The 19,600-nt window shown below is 46.7% G+C and overlaps 1 protein-coding gene across 1 annotated transcript; it reads left to right on the forward strand.

The window, feature by feature from the left end:
* Positions 1-6,495: 6,495 nt before the first annotated feature.
* LOC149330165 (uncharacterized) lies at positions 6,496-19,578 on the forward strand. The gene is made up of 4 exons (XM_089559754.1): positions 6,496-6,767; positions 8,162-8,345; positions 15,447-15,591; positions 19,174-19,578. The coding sequence occupies exons 1-4, from the start codon at positions 6,638-6,640 to the stop codon at positions 19,258-19,260; spliced, it is 546 nt and encodes a 181-aa protein (XP_089415880.1). The 5' UTR covers positions 6,496-6,637; the 3' UTR covers positions 19,261-19,578.
* Positions 19,579-19,600: the final 22 nt, after the last annotated feature.

The following is a 19,600-nucleotide window of genomic DNA, read 5'->3' on the forward strand; positions in this document are numbered from 1 at the left end:
GCTTGGTATATGACTGAGATCTGTTTGTGGGTGTGCTTTTGTTGGAATGAAATGAACACATATGAAACTACGGCACACGCAGGTTCTTCGGTTCGACTACGCCAGGCGTTACTTTCCGCTGGGGATTCGAAACGATGACTACCTCTGCCTGGACGCCGTAAACCAAGCGCTCGAACTTCACTGGCACGTGTTTGTACGAAACCTCAGCTCCTCCGAGGATTCGGATGAACCCCAGCTTGACTCCAGCATGTTCGAACTCATCCGAGAAAGAATTGTCCCGGATTGGCTGGGAAACGCAACGGTATCGCTGGCCAAGGAAAAGCTGCGCCTTGCGTCGTTCAAGGGGTTCCTTACAACCGTCGACGACACTGTTCAAGTACCAGGTACTGGTGTTGTAGGGTGACTGTAGAAAAAGAGTGCACACATCTGATGCAACACCGCAGCGTTGTATTGAGGTGTTCCTTAAAGTGGCTTATTACACTCATCGCGAAGGATAACGAAAGGTAAGAAATGCATACACAGAATGCAGAAAAGCATTAGTACGCAGGTGTGCTTCAATAGCAAAGGAAAAATTCAAGGGGCACTTTAGTTCCGCCTTGAGAGTACACCGCGATAGCGTAATGGGTTAATTCCCATATATGCAGAAGGTCATTCTCGACTTTATATTCATAGATTCCTGGAAGTCCCCATGCCCTTCCTGGCGCAGTGGTGCAGCGCTTAAGCGATGCGCCACTGCCCTGCGATGGCAGGTGCTCCCAGCGGTGGGCTCTGTGCGGCCAAGGTTTCTCTTCCTGAACGACCAGTCATTTAACTGCCACCTACCATGGTAGGTGGTTTGCCCACTATCCGATGGGCTGGTTGGAATGACCCCGCAAAGTCACGTGACCTAGGTGGCCTTCCTGCCTCCTAGGTTGCCCTCTGGTAGTCACCGGCCAGAGGAATGTCTGTGATTTTTCGGTGACAACGCCAACACCGGATTTCTTGGTGAACTTGGCTTTTATAAAGCTGTCGCGTAAAAATTACAAAAACTTAGAATTTAGCATGGACAGCAAACGAACGCAACGACGAGCCTTTTCAGTTCTTAATTTCTTGACTTCAGTAGGGAATGGTTTATAAAATGGCATCATAGTTGTGTGAAATTAAGAGAAGAAAGCCATGATGGGTAAAAATTACGAAGGCTAGCGGGAAGTTGTGGCGGTCACTGTCACTTGGTGGAAGAAAGAAATAAAATAAGTTAGTAGTCCTTGCCTGGACACAGGCAATGCGTCTGACTAGTACTTCTGCCTGCACTTTCTTCATCTGTATGCTTACCAGCCTGTACTTTCTTCATCTCTATGCTTACCAGGGGTTGACAACCAGACATACTTCGTCGAATGGACGTCTGCTGCTCCGGACCGGGCTTTCCTCGGAAGTTACTTTGCGCTCCGCCTGACCACGCATCGAGAGACGATATCAGTGGCGCCACCGGAAGCGGCGGAAGCGGATATGGCGCTCTTGTGGGCTCACCCATGGCCAGTCTACCGGGAGCCCCACGGTAACGTGATCTTGCCGGTGCCGTACTTGGAGCGACCCCTGATGTACGCCCTGTCCAGTAACGCGGAGGTGAACTACGCTACAGTGGGAGTGGCGATGGCCAAGGCGCTTTCCGAGGCTGTTGGGCCTTACTCCAGGTTTGTTTTAGTGCCGACGGTAATTTCTTAGGAAAAGGCATGAAAGCTGCGAGATGAGGGCGAAAGAAAGATTTAAGTGCTTGTTTTCCAACACCTGTAGTAATTTTCGAGATATACAGAGTCGTCATCGTTGGGTATTGCGCTCGAGTGGTGCGCCCTTCCCCGCATAAGGGTCGACACCTCGTCGTAGCGTCTAACTTTTAAAGGCTACACGTGCGTGAAAGTAGAGCCACATGAACCTGAGAGCAAGGTAAGCACAAAAATATTGCCCGAGAACCATGGCTTGCATTCTAATTTCACTTTCGACTGCATGGTGCAGACTGCTCGAGCTTTATACACAAGGGTGACGCATACTGTACTTCAATGCTGGAGGTATACTCCTAGTAGATTTGTTGGCGAAGATAACTGATACTCTCTTCCTCACATCAGCTTGCTACCAATTTGTTGATCAACTAAATCCACCTCAGCCTCATATGAGGACAAATAAGTCATTCTCGGGAAATCCAAACTTCTGCCCGCGTGTCCTAGATAGCTCAGATTAGCCTCGGAAGAGCCCGTCATCCAGGTATTGTTCTAAAACAGCTAAGGATGACCTTAATGCATCGGAGCCGCAGGCGAGCTGCATGTCTGTCGAGGCGTATCTATGCTAGCCATGTTGATATTCACTGTACCAGCATAAGCGCCTTTGTATCTTCATGACGCGTTAAGGACCTTTGTAAACCACTAAACCAATCGACGCAGGTGGAACGCGTCGTCGTCAGAAACGCTTTGGGAGAGTGACGCCGGCTTCTCGTACTCGATCTTGACGAGCTGTCTTCGGAGCCACGCCGACCCCTACATCCTTAGCCACCCAGGTGAACCTCCGCCAAGCAAATCCGTCGCCTACAAGTCGAGCGTCTTCTCCTGGATGCGCTCTGCCCGAGTAGCTCTGGACGCGCTTCGGGACCATCTCTGGAGCGAGAAGATTGCCGCGGACCGATGGATTAGAGCACAACGGGTGTTCTTCAAGCGCTTCTGCCTGCTGTCCTGCGGGTCGGAGCGCACAGACCCTATGTCACCGCTGGAAAGATGCACGTGGCCACTGTTAAGCATGCCGGAGTTCCAGGACGTCTTCCGCTGCAGCAACAGCACTTTCGAGCGTTATGACAGCTCGTGCGTGGCTTTCTGAATCCAGCAATTTTCGTACAGTTTCTTTCTTTTTTTTGGGGGGGGGGGAGGGGGGGTATTCGTGTGAGGAACTGATATGAGGTGTAGTAAGTTACGAGCTGCGACGAATACAGGGTTTCATGTCGAATGCTGTTCCCCTATTCGTTCCTGTTTTTTAGGAAAGTTATATGCAAGAGGATGAAGTGAGTGTGGTGTAAGAAAACAATAAGGGAATTTCTTGGGAAACGGCAGCGAGAAGCTGTTGCGAGAGCAGTGTAAGATCTCGAGGAGTAAATGTGTTTAATCACGTCGCTTTTGTGTAATGACCAATAAAATCTGATCGCGTGCTTCCATTTCAACAAATTTGCCAGGCCTCGTTTATTCTATGTTGCTGATGCAGCTACGACTGCTTTGTATGCTTTGTATAACATCTCAAGTATCAATAATCGATCACTTCTCTTCTTAATACTGCTCTGTCACGCCGTAAACTTGTAATAGAATACACCTTCATTGGCTACCTGCTCCATGAAGATGTTGTGATGTGAAACCGTATGACCCACCTTAAGCGTCATAACCTACCGAAACTAAATAATGGCAGGAATGGCCCAGTGATACTCGTTAGCGATCAAATGATACTAACGATCTGTACAGACCTGGCCGGATACTAAGGAATGGTGGAAGAAGATGGTGGACGTGCTTCTGCTTAATTGCTACCACATGGCATCATTTAACGTCGACTGAAACGTCATCACAGGGCCGCTTCTTTCTGTTCTTCTCAAACGAAGTGAGGTCACTGCTGCCAGAGAGCCGAAACTGCGAGCTTTTACGCGCAGCAGCGTAATCGAATCTCTACTGAGCGACAGCCACGGGTAGAAAGAAGCGGATAGTGTGAGGAAGGTGGTTATGGCGGTAAAGTCAAGAGTAGTTTAATGGATAAACAAAAACCCGTAGTCTGACAGAGCGTTACCGCGAGTACAACAAGAGGTCCATGGCATCGCAAATTGATCGCATATGCTATTGATATTGTCAGAGCCATTTTGAAAGACTTATCATTATCATCAGCCTGACTACGAACCATGCAGGGCAAAGGCCTCTCCCATGTCTCCCCAATTAACCCAGTCCTTTGCCATTTGCGGACCCCTATTCCCGCAAAGCTCTTAAACTCATCTGCCCACCTAGCTTTCGCTAACACCTAAGGAACCGATTTGAATGACTAGGGCGGTGCCTTTAGATGCGGCTCCAGAGTACTCAGAATCTCCACAGCATCCATCGGCGATCACCTTTACCCGGATCGACTACCCGTAACGACGAAAACAGTTACGCCACGAATGCCTCGATTTTCACCGTCTTCCTACACGACTTGCTCTTCCAACATTTGTCCCATTTGCAGGCGTCATGTTCGCTAGAAAAGACGCACTACTCCGTCGTTAAAGGTAGCTGTAGCGCTTATGGACACTCAATGTTTCAATAGATTGAGAATGCTGCTTTGCTTTGGCGAAGAAAACAGCACAGGTGATGAGTACGTCGTGGATTAATTTCCTGTTGGCTTTATTATCTCCTATTCCGGTTTCTGCCAAATTATATGTGACCTGGTGATGAATAATTAGCTTTACATATTCAATGCAAGAGTTAACCATAATATATTATTTTGGTTCTGTAAGGTTTACGGGCTGCTACCGTTTTTCGTACGTACATGTCTGAAGTCCTTCATGCTTGATCACCGGCTTCATAGCGTATATATAGAATATATATATATATATATATATATATATATATATATATATATATATATATATATATATATATATAAGATAAAGTCTCCAGAAATTGAAAAACATAACAAGATTTAATTCACGACGTTTCGGCGGGAGGACCAGCCTTTTTCGAGTTGACACTCGAAAAAGGCTGACAAGAAATAATTTTCGATACATACATACATACATACATACATACATACATACATACATACATACATACATACATACATACATACATACATACATACATACATACATACATACATACATACATACATACATACATACATACATACATACATACATACATACATACATACATACATACACGGTGCACGACGGTGCAAGGTGCACAGTCACGCTTGCAGACTGGCTCGCGAGAGCGTCGCAACCACCGTCGACATGTCGGCCTGCCGGAGCAATCGCGTCGTCGCGCCATACCAGCAACTGATTTCTTTCACTCAAGCCGCGGTTGACAGGAGCACAATCGTGGCGTGCTAATGCGCCAGTCACGTGATTTTTTTTTGTATTTCGCGGGCTTTCTATGGAGCTCGGAAAAAAGATACACCTGAGGCTTTCTTTGTCGCAAATAAATGGAATGGGGGCTTCTGAAGGTGCTCTCCAACTTTTCCATTCACATCTGCGGTCTAAAGTCAATTTACACATTGAGAAAAATTATCTTAATTGCTCATTAATTAAATGCAAAATAAAAAAATGCCTAAGATGCGCAAGCCGGTTGGTAGGTGTATGTAAGTGGTTTCCCTGGCCTTCCTAACATATTTTCTTATTTAACCCTTGGCTAAAGATAGCCTGGACACCCTGTAGCTATATATATATATATATATATATATATATATATATATATATATATATATATATATATATATATATATATATTGCGATGAAAAACTTTCTTGACTGCTGTATATATATATAAAGAGGAAGACGATCTGCAGTTGGAGCAGCAGACCCGACGCGAGGCGCCAGACGAGAAGACGACGATCGGCAGCTGAAGCACCAGAGCCGACGCGCGGCGCGAGACGAGAGCGTGAACTGTTCTGGGACCGGACCTTTTCTTGCCCGCTCTAATCGGCCTTCACAACTGTCAATAAAGGCCGTTACAATATATATATATATATATATATATATATATATATATATATATATATATATATATATATATATATATATATATATATATATATATATATATATATATAGATTGTGTTTTTCCGTGTTATACTCATTATTCATTAATATTCTCATATCATCGGCCCGCCGTGGTGGCCCATTTGTTACGGCGCTCGACTGCTGACCCGAAAGACGTGGTTTCGAACCCGGCGGCGGCGGCCGAATTTCGATGAAGGCGAAATTCTAGAGGCCCGTGTACTGTGCGATGTCAGTGCATGTTAAAGAACCCGAGGGGGTCGAAATTTCCGGAGTCCTTCACTACGGCATCTCTCATAGCCTGAGTTGCCTTGGGACGTTAAATGTCAATAAACATAAACCTATTCTCATATCATCAGTGCACTGCCTCCTAAGCGGCAGCGTTGATTGATTACTGAAGCGCCAGCAAGGCACTTCCACCATATCGATAACCAGCTTCTCGAAGTCAGGCGAAGAAAACACGTCCCAGCCGAGCCGGGCGGAATCCTTCGGCACGCGCCTTTGATTGTTCAGCTTCGCGAACGTCGGCGGCGATTGCGGAGTGTTTGATCAGAGCGCCTAAAAAACACCTCACTAGGGGCTCTTCAGGCAGGCACATATCGTATGCGCACGAAGTAGTGTATAGACCATTACGACAAAGGGCACAAGAGGTGCACTGAGAAGAGTAATGAAGCAGAGTTGACGCCGTTGGAGACAGTGAAAAATTGTAGCTTCATTTGAGTCCCATTGTGTTTTTGTCCGGTGCAGTCTGGACGGTGCCATGAGGAAATTATAAAGCGTCACGCGCTGTTTGGATTGTCTCGGCATTCCGAGGGCCACTGGGGATTTCAGCTCAGTTAAAACTCGCACCTGCTTCTTCGTTCTGCGAGGTCGTCCCATCGTGCGGCGCAGCAAGCGATGGTTTCCAAGTTTTTCCAACGTTTTCGAGGCCTGTCGAGAATCTTGGCGCTGTGGTCATTGGCTGCTGTAACGATGTTCTGTGCCGCCACAGACTTGGTCCAAAGGCCGGAGGTCAAGTCCTGCATGAGTAAGTGAAAACCCGCTTTCGGAAAGGTTATCCACTGTAAACTTGATGTCATTATTTATGTGTAGCTGTATGCCTTCACTCTTATCAGCGGGCCAGAGGTGGATCTGCTTTCATACCGGCGTGTAGTAGGATTCTGTACACACGAAGCCGTCATTACAACTGTACGCATGTCTTTGAAAACCAACACAAAGTCAAAGATGTGGTATGTATAGTTAAACACCTCGAAGTTGCACGTGCCTTATACGGGAGACGTCGTAGGGGAGGGGCTTTGCATCAGTTTCGACCATCTGAGGTTCTTTAACGAGTATGACGTCACGAAGAACGCGTTAGAACGAGGAATCGTTAGAGCGAAATTGACTGATGGGCTGAATCGTTGTTCTAGGCCATCGGTGAACCATCACGTGACCCAGCGGCCTCAATACAGACCACGCAATAATAAGAGGAGATCGTGTCACATAACCTTGATGTAACCAAATAAAGCCGCGGGTGGTTCAGCACCGGCATCTCATGCCAGGCTCGTATATCAGCGCTTACAGCTCACGTGATATTCGACCCAGAGCGAGACAGGAAAGCAATATACAAAAGTGCAGAAACAACTGAGAAAGATTGGGCACAAAGCTATTGCAGGAATGTAGTTACCGTTGTTTGCACTTGTTGTTTAGAAGAACGTCAGTATGGGCTAGATGGTGCATTATTTGAGATTGAAATGGCATTAGCGCTACAGCAAGCCGTACAACAAGACGTCCTGCGTCAGTCTTCCCTGTGTACGTCTTGCTGTGGCGCCATTGCCATTTCAGTCTCAAATTGTTGTTGTTGTTGCCTCAAAAACGATGGCATATACCCTCGGTAGGGGATTGGTCAGGGTTTGGTGCAGATCCAAACAGGAAAAAAAACTCATCCAGGTTTATCTCTAGCGGCTTTTAAATATAAATAGAGCAATTTATGAATGCGGTAATTGCAGCGCTTTCCTTCTGGCCTTCGTTTCCTTTTCAAGGGGGCGAGTTATTTTGAAGGCGAAGGCGAATTATTTTAAATAGGCTATCTTCTTTTTCGTCTGCTATGTGTTTCTTCTTCTGCCCATTCTTCTAACCTCCACAAGCTAACACGGGTAACTTATTCTGCAAATTCCGCAGCGACGTAAGCAGTGTACGCTTTTCGTGACTATCTTACATACGTGTAGAAGTATGAAGACAAGAGTTTGAATATGGTAGCAAGTGTGAGGTTGGACCTAGGTTATGTATTCCCGCGAAATCTATAGTGCGGATGCAAGCGGTACCTCGAGGATATGCCGCTCAGTACCTTGAGTGCATCTCTCTGCATTCGAATAAAGCCGCCGATTCATTTTCTTTTCTGCGGCCGCTCATCTCCTGACGTCATATTTTGCCGTGTTTCAGCCGGCGAGCAGGGCTTTCGCCTCAGCGACTTCACCATCCAGGACTCGAAGGTGGGCCGCTACATGCGTGTCAACTACACCGTGGAAGTCCTCCGCGAAAACGATGAACGCAAGCCAGCCGTCAAGTTCACCGTTCACAACTCCAACGGCCTGAGGACGCCTTGTGTCGACGACTTCGGGTCCTGGTACGTCCCTTAGCAAAAACTAATGCGTTTGGAATATACGGTGGGCTATTTAAATTGTATTTTGAACATATTTTGTATTCGTGAATGCACTAAAAATATGTAGGAAATACGTTCCTGAAATTTCATGCTTGGTATTCGAAATATATTTTTAAAATGTGCCAAAAATACCTGACTTAAAGAATACTTCGAGCACTTTTCAAATACGTGAAAAAATATGTATGCAGTTTTAGCATCTTGTCAGTGTATTAAAAGTGTATTTTCGGAAATATGAAATTAATTCATCCAAAGTATACTTCAATTCTAAAAAACGGGCAGTCCTTGTAAACGTATATGTATGCAGTTTTAGCATTTTGTCGATGTACTAAAAGTGTACTGTCGTAAATATGAAATTAATTCATCCGAAGTATACTTCAATTCTAACAAACGGGCAGTTTTTTTTTAACGTATTTGCAGCACACTTCTAGCTGCCGTTGAACAGTCGAGTGCTCGAAATCGCGTTTGGGGAAATGGCATTTGCGTGTTGTCAATGTATTTGAAGTGTACTTCCGCAAATGCGCAATTAATTCGTCCAAAGAATACTTTACAGCGCACTACAAGCTGTCGTTGAACAATCTAATGCTCGAAATCGAGTTTCGGGAAATCGCATTTTGGTGTTGGCCACGTATTTAAAGTGTACTTTCGTAAATACACAATTAATCCGTCTGAAGTATACTTAAATTCTAACAAATGGGTAGCCCGCGTAAACATATTTGCATTACACTTCAAGCTATAGACCAGAATTTTGAGCCGCACCTGGGCGCGGCCATTTTGCGCCGACTGGCGCGCCGCGGTGCGGGCGTTTCTTTGGGGACTGCGGGGCTGCGGCAGCTCCGCGGCCGCGCCTGCATATAGCCGCGCTTCGGGCGCTAAAAAAACATTGCCGAGCATACTTCCGCAGCGTGGCTGTGTTGCAAGAAGTATTTACGTTATCAAAGCGATAACATTGACGCGTTTTTATGACATTTATTTTGACATTCAGGTCAATTGAGCCGGCGCTTTGAACGCGCTCGTGCTTATATCGCTTCCGTCTTGGTGCTCCGCCGCAAAGAAACTTTTTGTTCAATATCAAGCATTAGGTGTGTGGCTAGCATGCAGTTCCAATTCCCATGCACTCTTATTCCTTCCTGCCGGCCATAAAGCCACCCCTTCGACAAACAGCGCTTTCTTGTAGCGTGCGTGGTGCGGCAGTTTATCAACAAATTACCGCTGTGAGCTCAACTGAGTCGCAGCGCCAACAGAAAACAAATTTTGTCATGGTTTATGCAACCTGGTGCATAAAAACGTACTTTCGCTTAATTTATCAAAGCTTGAATAGATATGAGCAGCTAATCCAGCTTTCACGAATTCTGAGGTCCGAAGTCGCGTTATTTTATTTAGGAGCTCTCGCGCGTTTGAGAGCGTTGCGTAGCCGTTTGGCTAAGTGTGGAAAATGTAATGAAATCGCGCATATTTTTCTATGATTAAGGTAGATACCGCCCCGCCGCGGTGGCTCAGTGGTTACGGCTCTCGGCTGCTGGCCCGAAAGGCGCGGATTCGATCCCGACCGTGGCGGCCGAACTTCGATGGAGGCAAAATTCTAGAGGCCCGTGTACTGTGCGATGTCAGTGCACGTTAAAGAACCCCAGGTGGTCGAAATTTCCGGAGCCCTTCACTACGGCGTCCCTCATAGCCTGAGTCGCTTTGGGGCGTAAAACCTTAATTAACCAAACAAAACTAAGGTCGATACCAACAGCAGAAAGATACTATAGATAAACCTTTACCCCCCCAGATCCCTCTGACATGCGTGCGGAAAAAAAAGCTGAAATTGGTAGCGGTCGTGCTTACAATCCTGTGCATGAAATGTGTTTAATGGGAACAAGAGCAAGCTCAGCGCAAAAATGCCGAACACGTACTGGTGATCGAAAACACGCGCTCCGTCGGGACAACCTTCAGTCTGCAGCTCGCCTACCCAGTTACTACTCCACTGAGTCAAATCAATAGATCTTCATTCTGATGCATAAAATTATCATAGATGATAGCGCACGTAAAAGGCGACAACAATCGACACGACAGCGCAGAAATCTGCTTAGAAGTGCCGGTTTCCAGTTCGTACACTACCTGGTCGACTACCCTCGATGTCACGTTAACGAGTAACTGCGCGCAAGATAACCGCAGTACTGTCTGGAAGAGGGAAAATGTGAGTAGTGACGCACAGCACACACCCTCATACGTTAGCTGACAGAGCACAACAACGGCAGAAGCGAACACGTAAACATGCGTTCTACGCGCGGCGCCGGCGCGTCCCGCAGTCCCTCGGGCCGCGCGCGCCGACAGATGGCGAGTGGTGTCGAGAGTAGGAGCGCGCCCGCAGCCTACGTGCGAGGGTAAAAAAATCTGGTCTATACCGTGGAACTATCTAGGGCTCGAAATGACGTTTCAGCGAAGAGTGAAAACTTTCCCTTTCTTGTCATCCTTTCGTTTATGGTAACCTCTAGCAGGAGGGTGATCACCACTTATACCTCTGCAGTGATGCCAACCCTAGGGATTCATCCCTATATCTAGGGGTTTTTTGTTTGCTTCAGGGATCTAGCGTCTTTTTGTGAAATCTAGGGACTTTGAGAGGCCGTAGAATTGCTACTCTAAGCGGCTTAATGGCCGGTGTATCTGATTATTTTGCGCTTGGAACAGAAAAAACTATGAAAAATGCTAATTACTACTCCTTTATTTTTAGTATTCTGCCAAACCGAGAGAGGGCGAAAGCAGTTCTGCAACGCGAAATTATCGACTGCTGCACAGGGAGGAAAAACGAAACCATGTGAATTTCAAACTGTTTAACGTGCGTGCCATCTCTGGCGCTTCGAGTAACTGCTCCTGTACGAAAGACGATGTGAATTTTTACTTGTAGTGCCTGGATCAACGCGCTACGTTTACGCTCACCGCTTACCTTTACCAAAAAGTGCCACAGTTCGCATTCTCCACGTATGCCAGAACACTTGATTTAAGCGTGCTGTTCAACCAAAAAACACATTCAAAGTTGTAAGGAATCACTTTCTGATTTTGTAATTACCAATCTTACGTCTGTATCATTGCTGTGTAACTATAACAAGATTACATTTTTGGTTATGTCAGTTTCTCGGGACGTCAATCCTTAGTAGCTCCAAAACTATTTGACGGTCTTTGATTGGGACTGTGATTAATAAATAACTGTGCGGTGAGATACGCCATTTCACCGCTTCTCAATATTCTCTATGAGGCGAGAAGGGGTCTTTCATTAATTCAAACATTTACGTCTTTCTGTGTGCCTCTTAAAACAATCCTTAAAACAACCCTTAATGGTGTCTGAATAAAATACTTTCATGTGTTGACGGGGCTTAGCAGAAAATGCCAGCTCTTTCACCTTGGTATCAACTGCATTTATTTTTCAAAGGACTGCATAGGTTCTTTGCGCGTAAAGATAAGCCGGCTGAAGGAGCTGCTCAAAAGTCGGTGCGGTGAAACGGGAGTCGTCTGCTCGTGAGCGTCGTTGCTCACTATCTTTCTCTCCAGTGACCACGCGGCTCCGTAAAAGCTGGCGCAATCTGTGGGCCTTCTATGTAAGGTAAATCTACACACAAAAAAAGGTGCAATTGTGGCTAACACGCTTTTATTCATGTCTGACAAAATGTATAACCAGTAGACGAAACAGTGAACGGCGCTGAGACTTTGTTAAAGCTCAAATGGTCGCATTAACAATTAAACAATTATAGGCTAGGGATTTTTCTTCAATCTAGGGATTTTTGGGGGTTCAATTTAGGGAGAAAACGTTGACCTGAGTTGGCATCACTGTACCTCTGCTACACGGGCGCTTCGAATGCCTTCCAACCGAATGTCATCTAACGCTGCTACACGTGTTCTGTCTAAGGGAGTGCTTGAAGATAATATTACGCCAATGAATATTTAACCGCGTCAGCATAAAATTTCCCCAGCAATGCGCCGATGACGACGACTGCACTCATACTGTTGTTTACATCGCTGCGTACGAACAGCTAGTGCTCTTTTCATAACATAAAACGCAATCTGCGCTTTAGTTCTATTAAACAATATGGTTTCTTTTTTACTGGTTGTATTCGTGCTTGCTCACGCAGTGCGACAATATGTGGGAAGCGATGGTGCGATCGCACGCCTGAGAAACACTGGGCAGCCGGGTTGTTGGCATCGCGCAGGATCAGCGCTTCTCGCTTCTTGTCCCGGGTTTCTCCGACCTGACCAGTACTTTTTTTAAACTACTTTATCCAGAAGTATGTTTGGCGACTGTTCGCTTTAACTGAAACGGCCTAACTTGTTATCCACAAGCTAGCGACGGCGACGACTGCTGCTGGCCGTAAAGCACGGCTCGGCAGTCCGGGTCACACCGGCGTTTCCCGTTCATCGTACGCGTGCCCTGCGATGTAAGCAATAGTTGATTTCAGGTCACTGTTGCCAAAACTACACCCGGTGACCATTTGCATTCGCTAAAGCTGGTGATTCGCTCTTCACAACCGCCGCAATCACTGACCCAACCCTGCGGACTCGCTGGGCCTAGTTATCGCGGAAGGGAAGAGAGCCGTAGTCGACTGAAATTGATTTGGCAAGCGCTTATCGATGGTGAGTGTTCAGGTGTGCACATGTGAAATATAACCGTTCGTTTCGCTCATTTAGAAGCGCGAGCATATTCACACCGTCGCCTCATCACCGTGCTCTCGCTCAGCCGCCGACTAGGCTGACCGTCCGCCGACCGGATTCGTCGGAGTCGTTGGCCTGAAAAACATGTCCCTCTACAATCATATTATAGTAAACTAGATATTTCACTATAATCACATGCTGTTGTTGGGCGTGATATATACTGCCGTTGTCGGACTAGTGTGACCGCCGCCGTCGTCGTCGCTGTACACTGAAAACGAGCTGAGGCTTTCGAATGCGTTTGGAAAGTGTCGTGTAGCACCGCGGGAGTCCGTCGATTCCGAATGTCATTCCAATTCTCGAATGGTATTCGACTCAGATGTCATTTGAACATTTGCGTGTGAGAACGTGATAGCATTATACCAGCAAAAGCGCCTTCGGTACTTCTGGGCCCGAATACGCCAGCGGAACGGACCCCGACTGGCAAGGCCGACCGGCTCTTTATAGACGCGTATGTATCTTTTGGTTGACAGTTCGACTCCTGACCTATGCTTGACGCAAGTTTCAACTAGCAATTCCGTTCTCGATTAGCCGCAGATTCGAACGCGATTAGTTAGGTACTTCTGCGATAATTTGGCAGCCCACAGTCTTTGTGCAAAAAAAGGCCTCATCGGGCAAGATAGTGCGTCGTTCTCGCTGGGTATAGGCAAGCCAAGTTATGCTCGTTCGTTTGTATCTGTTCTCGCTTCGGCGAGGGCGGCTTCGGCCGCTAATCTGTTCCTTGAGCAGCGTCCGCAGTTGTTGCTGCGACGCGCTTCTTTCCATTCCTCTTTCGTACCTCTGATCTCTTAACTCTATCTCTTAACTCTCCTCTATCTGCAGCGGTGGTGGCTTGGCTCGAGCCAGTAGCAGGCCCGTGCAATTTCCTTTTCATCCTTCTCTCAGTCACAACACACACTCAACAGCGCATGTCAATAGATGTAGTTTTAGCTGCGTCACCATTGCCTTGGGATGCTGTGTGTAGGTATTTGCCGTTCCCATTAAGCCACGTAACCTCATAATTTCAGACTCCTGTTAATTGATGATAAATACTCGTGTACAATTTGTTATCCAGTTGAAGAAGCATTAACCCGTCTAATTCCATGGAGCCGCCCAGTAGACATTTTTTTTAAGCCCGAGTAAATATATTTTTAATGTATTCAATGTGTGTTTTTGTCTATTTGTAAGGTATATTTTTTAATGCATTATAAATACGCTAAGCGGGGAAAAATGTATTTTTCACGTATTTTTAAGAACGTTCAAACAATTATTCCTAGTATACTTATACTTAGAAAGCATTCGTATTGGAGTTTAAGCATAGGGACAAAAAAATGCGAAATAAATATGAGAATAATACAATACGTTTGAAATGCATTTTTAGCACATCCTCTTTTTCGCTAAGGGTGCTATACACTCGCTCATAAAACTACTAGACAGGTGCGAGTCATCATTTCGAGGCACCTTTGAATGCGCTGGTCATTCGCGAGGCGGCAATTTGTACAGTCTCTGCCAAAAGTTCGGAGTACAAGGCCTTCATGGCTGGAGCTTGAATGCTGCCGAGCGGCGCCGCTGTTATAGGTGGCACAGGCCGGTAGGGGAGTTTCACCGGGCGAGGAGTCTTGCTGCATCAGGGCCTCCTAGAAACAAAAGGTGTCCGCGTTCTTCCTGTGACGTATTGAAGAAGCGTAGCTTGTGTGGTCAGTTGGTGCATTGTAAGTGGAAAACCAGCGGAAAGGATGCGTTCACAAGCAGAAGTATACAGGACAACGCTCCTGCTTGTGAACGCGTCCTTTCCGCTGGCTTTCCACTTTCCTGTGACTTCACCGCACCTTGTCCGGCTGGCCGTACCGTGGCATGAATTTAAACCACAAGGCTCAAGAATGATGATGATGATTGTGAATTTTTATGGCGCAAGGGCATGTGGGGCCAAAAAGTGCCATGGCCGAAGGTGTTTGAGTATACCCATTTCCCAAGCATTCCACCCTAAAAAAGCCAGTCACCATTCATGAGGAAAGCTTGTATCCATTGTATCACCGATGGGTACCCGGCGGCACTGGGGTTCGAACCCCGCTCCTCCCGCATGCGAGGCCGATTCAGCAAGGCTCCAGGAGCGACTGCCGCAAAAATCTTGGCGGCTGTCTCTCCACAGCGCCCATATGTTTGAACACGGTGTTCCTTTGGACCAGAACTCGTAGATACATAAATAGAGATATATTATTATTACCTCCCCCTTTGTATCTAGGCAGGGAAAAATGTGCGAAGTTTCGCATCCGGTGTCAATAAAGAGCCAAGGACATCGATAAAATTCGGAGGCTTCTAAAAGGAGTTGGTGGGAATACATATCAGCGGGTGTTGAACACCGCGTCTCACGCTTATATGCTATTTTTGGTATTTCTTTTTTGGTAGCACCTACAAGGCATGCGGAGGGACGAAGTTGACAGAGCGTCTGATCGGCGCCGCCTGGAACAACAGTTGCGAGCGCATCCCCAAGGGCACCTACCAGTCCTCGATCCTTCTCAAAGTCATCCCTGCAGTGCTGCTCGTCATGGGGGTGGGTATGCAGGATCTATGCAACACGAAGTTTTCAGCGCCCCGCCGCGGTGGCTCAGTGGTTACGGCGCTCGGCTGCTGACCCGAAAGTCGAGGGTTCGATCTCGGCCGCGGCGGCTGGTTTTCGATGGAGGCGAAATTCTTGAGGCCCGTGTACTGTGCGATGTCAGTGCACGTTAAAGAATCGCAGGTGTTAGAAATTTCCGGAGCCTTTCTCTACGTCGTCGCTCATTGCCTGAGTCGCTTTGGGACGTTAAACCCCAATAAACAAAACCAAACCAAACCGAAATTTTCAGCCTGCTTGTAGTTAATATAATAGCCTCAGTGCGCCCTCAATGCAGAGGGCAACCAATTTCCAGCGGCAACAACAGTCATTTCTTCAATTCTTGCGCCGTTACTTGAAAAAAAAAGGCTTAATTATGTGAGCTATGAAACAAGATGCTATGAAATCTCGTTAAGTGAACTCGCTTGAATCTAAGGTCTAGTTTATTCGAAGTGGTTCTTAAATTAAAGGAATAATGGCAATGTGTGGAGCTTGACTGGGGCTCCAGGGCCCCAGAGGGCTCTCTGTATTTTGCTGTTTTGAGTAGGCAACGCGCGGGACAATTTACGGAGCCTGACTTACGCCTTAAACGATTAAAAGAAAAGGTCTATTTCAAAGTTATTATGAAAGAAACTTAAAGGGTCAGTCTACTCACCGAGATGAGTGTATAAATAATGGCATATTCTGGTAGTTGGCACCCCACAACATCAATAACGAGGGATCTGCGCCCGGTTTAGGCAGGAATTTATATTTTATTTCGGCGTTAACAGTCGCGTAAAAATGCATGGTGGCGACCCCAAACGTTCATTTTGGTCAAGAAAGTGGTAGTCTTTTTTTGCAGAAGCATAAGTGAATATACTACGTACCATTTGTATGTCCAATGTCAGAGAAACGCACGTTTTGTTCTAGTAAACTGTAGAAGGCGTACCGCTCGCTTTTTCTGTAAATCACATGAATATTTATAGTTACACGTACGCAAAACGCAGGCACATTCCCACTTTTAGTTCAGCGTATGCTAGCAGAGACGCAAAAATAAACTAAGCCTATCGTGGCGCCATCTGGTCGTCAGGACGGGAACCATTGCTGTAAACAAACCGACTCTCCACTTAAGCCTATGAGCGGCAGAATCGTCACTCCAGTTATTAAAATAAAGCAAATTTATTTCTTATACGTTTTCTTATAGGCGAGATGAGACGAAGCGAAAGACAGGCGCCCCATTTATGGCCAGTGAACGCGCTGAAAAAGGCAGCAACAACGAGAATTCAGTCCGAAGCGAGAGGTCCGGCTTCGACGGGCGCCGCCATGTTTGTCGCCGCGCGGCGGAAATCCAGATGGTTGCCAGATGAGACTACCATCTCATACAGATGTTTTCCCACATTAATAAATTCTATTTTAAAATGTTCTACCGCACTCCTTGGCACCACAGCTGGCTAAACGGTAATTTGAGTAAAGAGCTATCGGTTGCCGCAAAGAAAATATGGTCGATAAAATTCAGTAGACTGACCCTTTATGCAATGTTCAGCAGGGTCAGACGAACAAAAGTATACGATAGGCGCAGCGGAAGAGGTAATCAAATTCATCTTTCTAAGGCAGGAAGTGATTGCAGATGCACGCCATTAGAAAGAAATGTGAATTCATTTCGTAGGTACTCTGAAGGAATGAATAGCAACTTGCAAGTATCTGTCACAGGGTTTGTAATAGTTGTATATTGCCAATACTCACCTAAGGGGCAAAAAATTGGCGGCTACAGAAGAGGCTTGAAATGAAGTTCAGAACAACGCAGAGAAGAGGAAAAGAGAAGAGAGCGCGGTTCACCTTAGAAGAAACGCGACTTAATGATATCCTAGTAGAAATCAAGAAGAAGAAATGTGCCTAGGCATTGGCAATGGTCCTTTAAGGTAATGGAATACATTTCAAGGGAAGGCAAACGTAGCAAAAAGTGGAAGAGAGTTAGACAGGCAGACGCGATTAGCAAGTTTACTGCGATTAGATAACCGCTGCGGGCGCAGTACACTGTTTATTTGAGGTCAGTGGGGAGAGAGGCCTTTGCCTTGAAGTGTGCGTAGTTAGGCTCAGATTGCCCAGATTCGGTCGTATTCGGTTAGGCCGTGGATTTATTTTCGAACTAATGGCTGAAGCCAAAAACTCTTAATATTCATAATCACTAGAACTTTGGATTAGCGTGATGGAAATGCTCATGAAAATTTGCATGGATGTCGGGTTTTCATGTAGTAAATCAACCCTATGGACAATGAGGCATGCCGCAGTGCATGACCTGTGAACTAATAGGTGATGCCTGGTATCCCTCAAGGTGCACTGTGATAACAGTACGAAGCCATTTATACATATTTCGCCTGCTTCAAAATGGGACAGCGGTGACCTAGACAGAAACAGTGAAAGCTAGCTCCTCGTGAGTCAAATGCTGCACCCCTTGAGTCACCCAGTGGTGACCGAATTGTATGGTCTATCTACCGGCTCCGCTGTACCATTCCAATAGGTTCTTACTGCTTTCTTTTACTGCTGTAGCATAGGGATTCCCACGTTGGAAAATTCTGTCCGTACGTGCGTCTGAGGCCTCGGTTGGGAGGTGGGAGTGTGGAATGAGGGAAATTTCGCGTTCGACTTTTAGGGGAGAGGACGGAAAGGGAAAGTGGTTGAGGGAGGCAACGGGCGGCAAGTAATTATTCTAATTGCTGGATTAGATCGGGAGAGTGGACAGGGACCATGGAGTGCTACTCGGCGATTCGTAGACTACGTGACGCCACCTGCTCGCTCTGCGTGAAACCTGAGTCAGCAGGCGGGAACACCAGACACACTGGTGGAAAAACGAGCGCGGCGCGCCGCCAGCGGCAAGCCGCTTGCTGCGAAGCCAGCCGCTGCGGCAGGTTGATCTACTGCGCAACGAAAGGGTCGAGGAACCATTTTCAGCCGCTTGCTGCGTGCCGCGGAGGGGAGAGACCAATGAGGGGCGTACGACTTAGTCACGCGGGAAGCATCACAGCCGCCACCTCTCGGCTCCTAAAAAAATTACATATGATCAGTCATAGCCCCCGAGCGCGCGCAGGTAATCTCGGAGGCATATCGTCCGGTTTGGCATGAAGAAAACTTTGCTAGACAGCGCTTTCTCGCGACCTCTTTGTCGCCGGTATGACCGTTCCTTTCGCGGCACGCATATTTCTGCTAGTGTAATCATCAGCCGGACTACGCCCACTGCAGTGCAAAGGCCTCTCGCATGTCTCTCCAATTAACCGTGTCCTTTGCCAGCTGCGGCCACCGTAACCCCACAGACTTCGTAATCTCATCCGCCCACTTAACTTTCTGGCATCCCCTGCAACGATTGCCTTCTTGGAATCCACTCCGCTACCCTTAGGGACCATATGTTACCTTGGCATTATATGCCTCGCCGAAGTCCATCTCTTCCTCTTGATTTTGAGGAAGAAATAGGCTTGGGTAGTGTGTCCGCTGGTTTGGTCTTACCTTAACGCATACTCTGCTGCCTCAACTGCATTGATCGCCTGTAAATGTTTACTTTTCTTTCAGAACGGCACATTCAACATCCAGGTGGAGGGCGTCGGAGAAAAGGGACGATACGAATGCGTTAGCTTTGATATTTTTATTGAAAAGTGAGACGGTATACAATCTCACAGCACTTACCTTAAGCTTTGCCTCTATTGTTTTATTTTATTTCAACAAGCTGTGTCACTTCCAAAAACACTGCAGGGAAAACCAACGTCGATTTTCCTGGCCGTCGCAAATGCTCCCAGTCGAAGCCTTCAGCGTCACGGCACGATTTCCACAGCAACTTAAGGGACTTGCACTTTTTGTCTTAATTATCGCATGACGTTCTCAACGTCATGTGCGTTCGCTACAGCTGTTTTTAGGGAGAGAGTGAGAATAAACTTTTATTATATAAAAGGAGACCGGAGCTCATTGTGGGTGGGGTCCTCAGTCCAGGACTCTAGTAGCT

The sequence above is a fragment of the Amblyomma mixtum genome, chromosome 9 (genome assembly GCF_055824585.1).
Source record: "Amblyomma mixtum isolate Tamu chromosome 9, ASM5582458v1, whole genome shotgun sequence".
Lineage (NCBI taxonomy): Eukaryota > Metazoa > Arthropoda > Arachnida > Ixodida > Ixodidae > Amblyomma > Amblyomma mixtum.

Coding starts and splice junctions, on each gene's coding strand:
- LOC149330165 (XM_089559754.1), top strand. CDS start 6,638: ATGGTTTCCAAGTTTTTCCAACGTTTTCGAGGCCTGTCGAGAATCTTG. Junction 6,768..8,161: donor GGAGGTCAAGTCCTGCATGA/GTAAGTGAAAAC, acceptor GCCGTGTTTCAG/CCGGCGAGCAGGGCTTTCGC. Junction 8,346..15,446: donor GTCGACGACTTCGGGTCCTG/GTACGTCCCTTA, acceptor CTTTTTTGGTAG/CACCTACAAGGCATGCGGAG.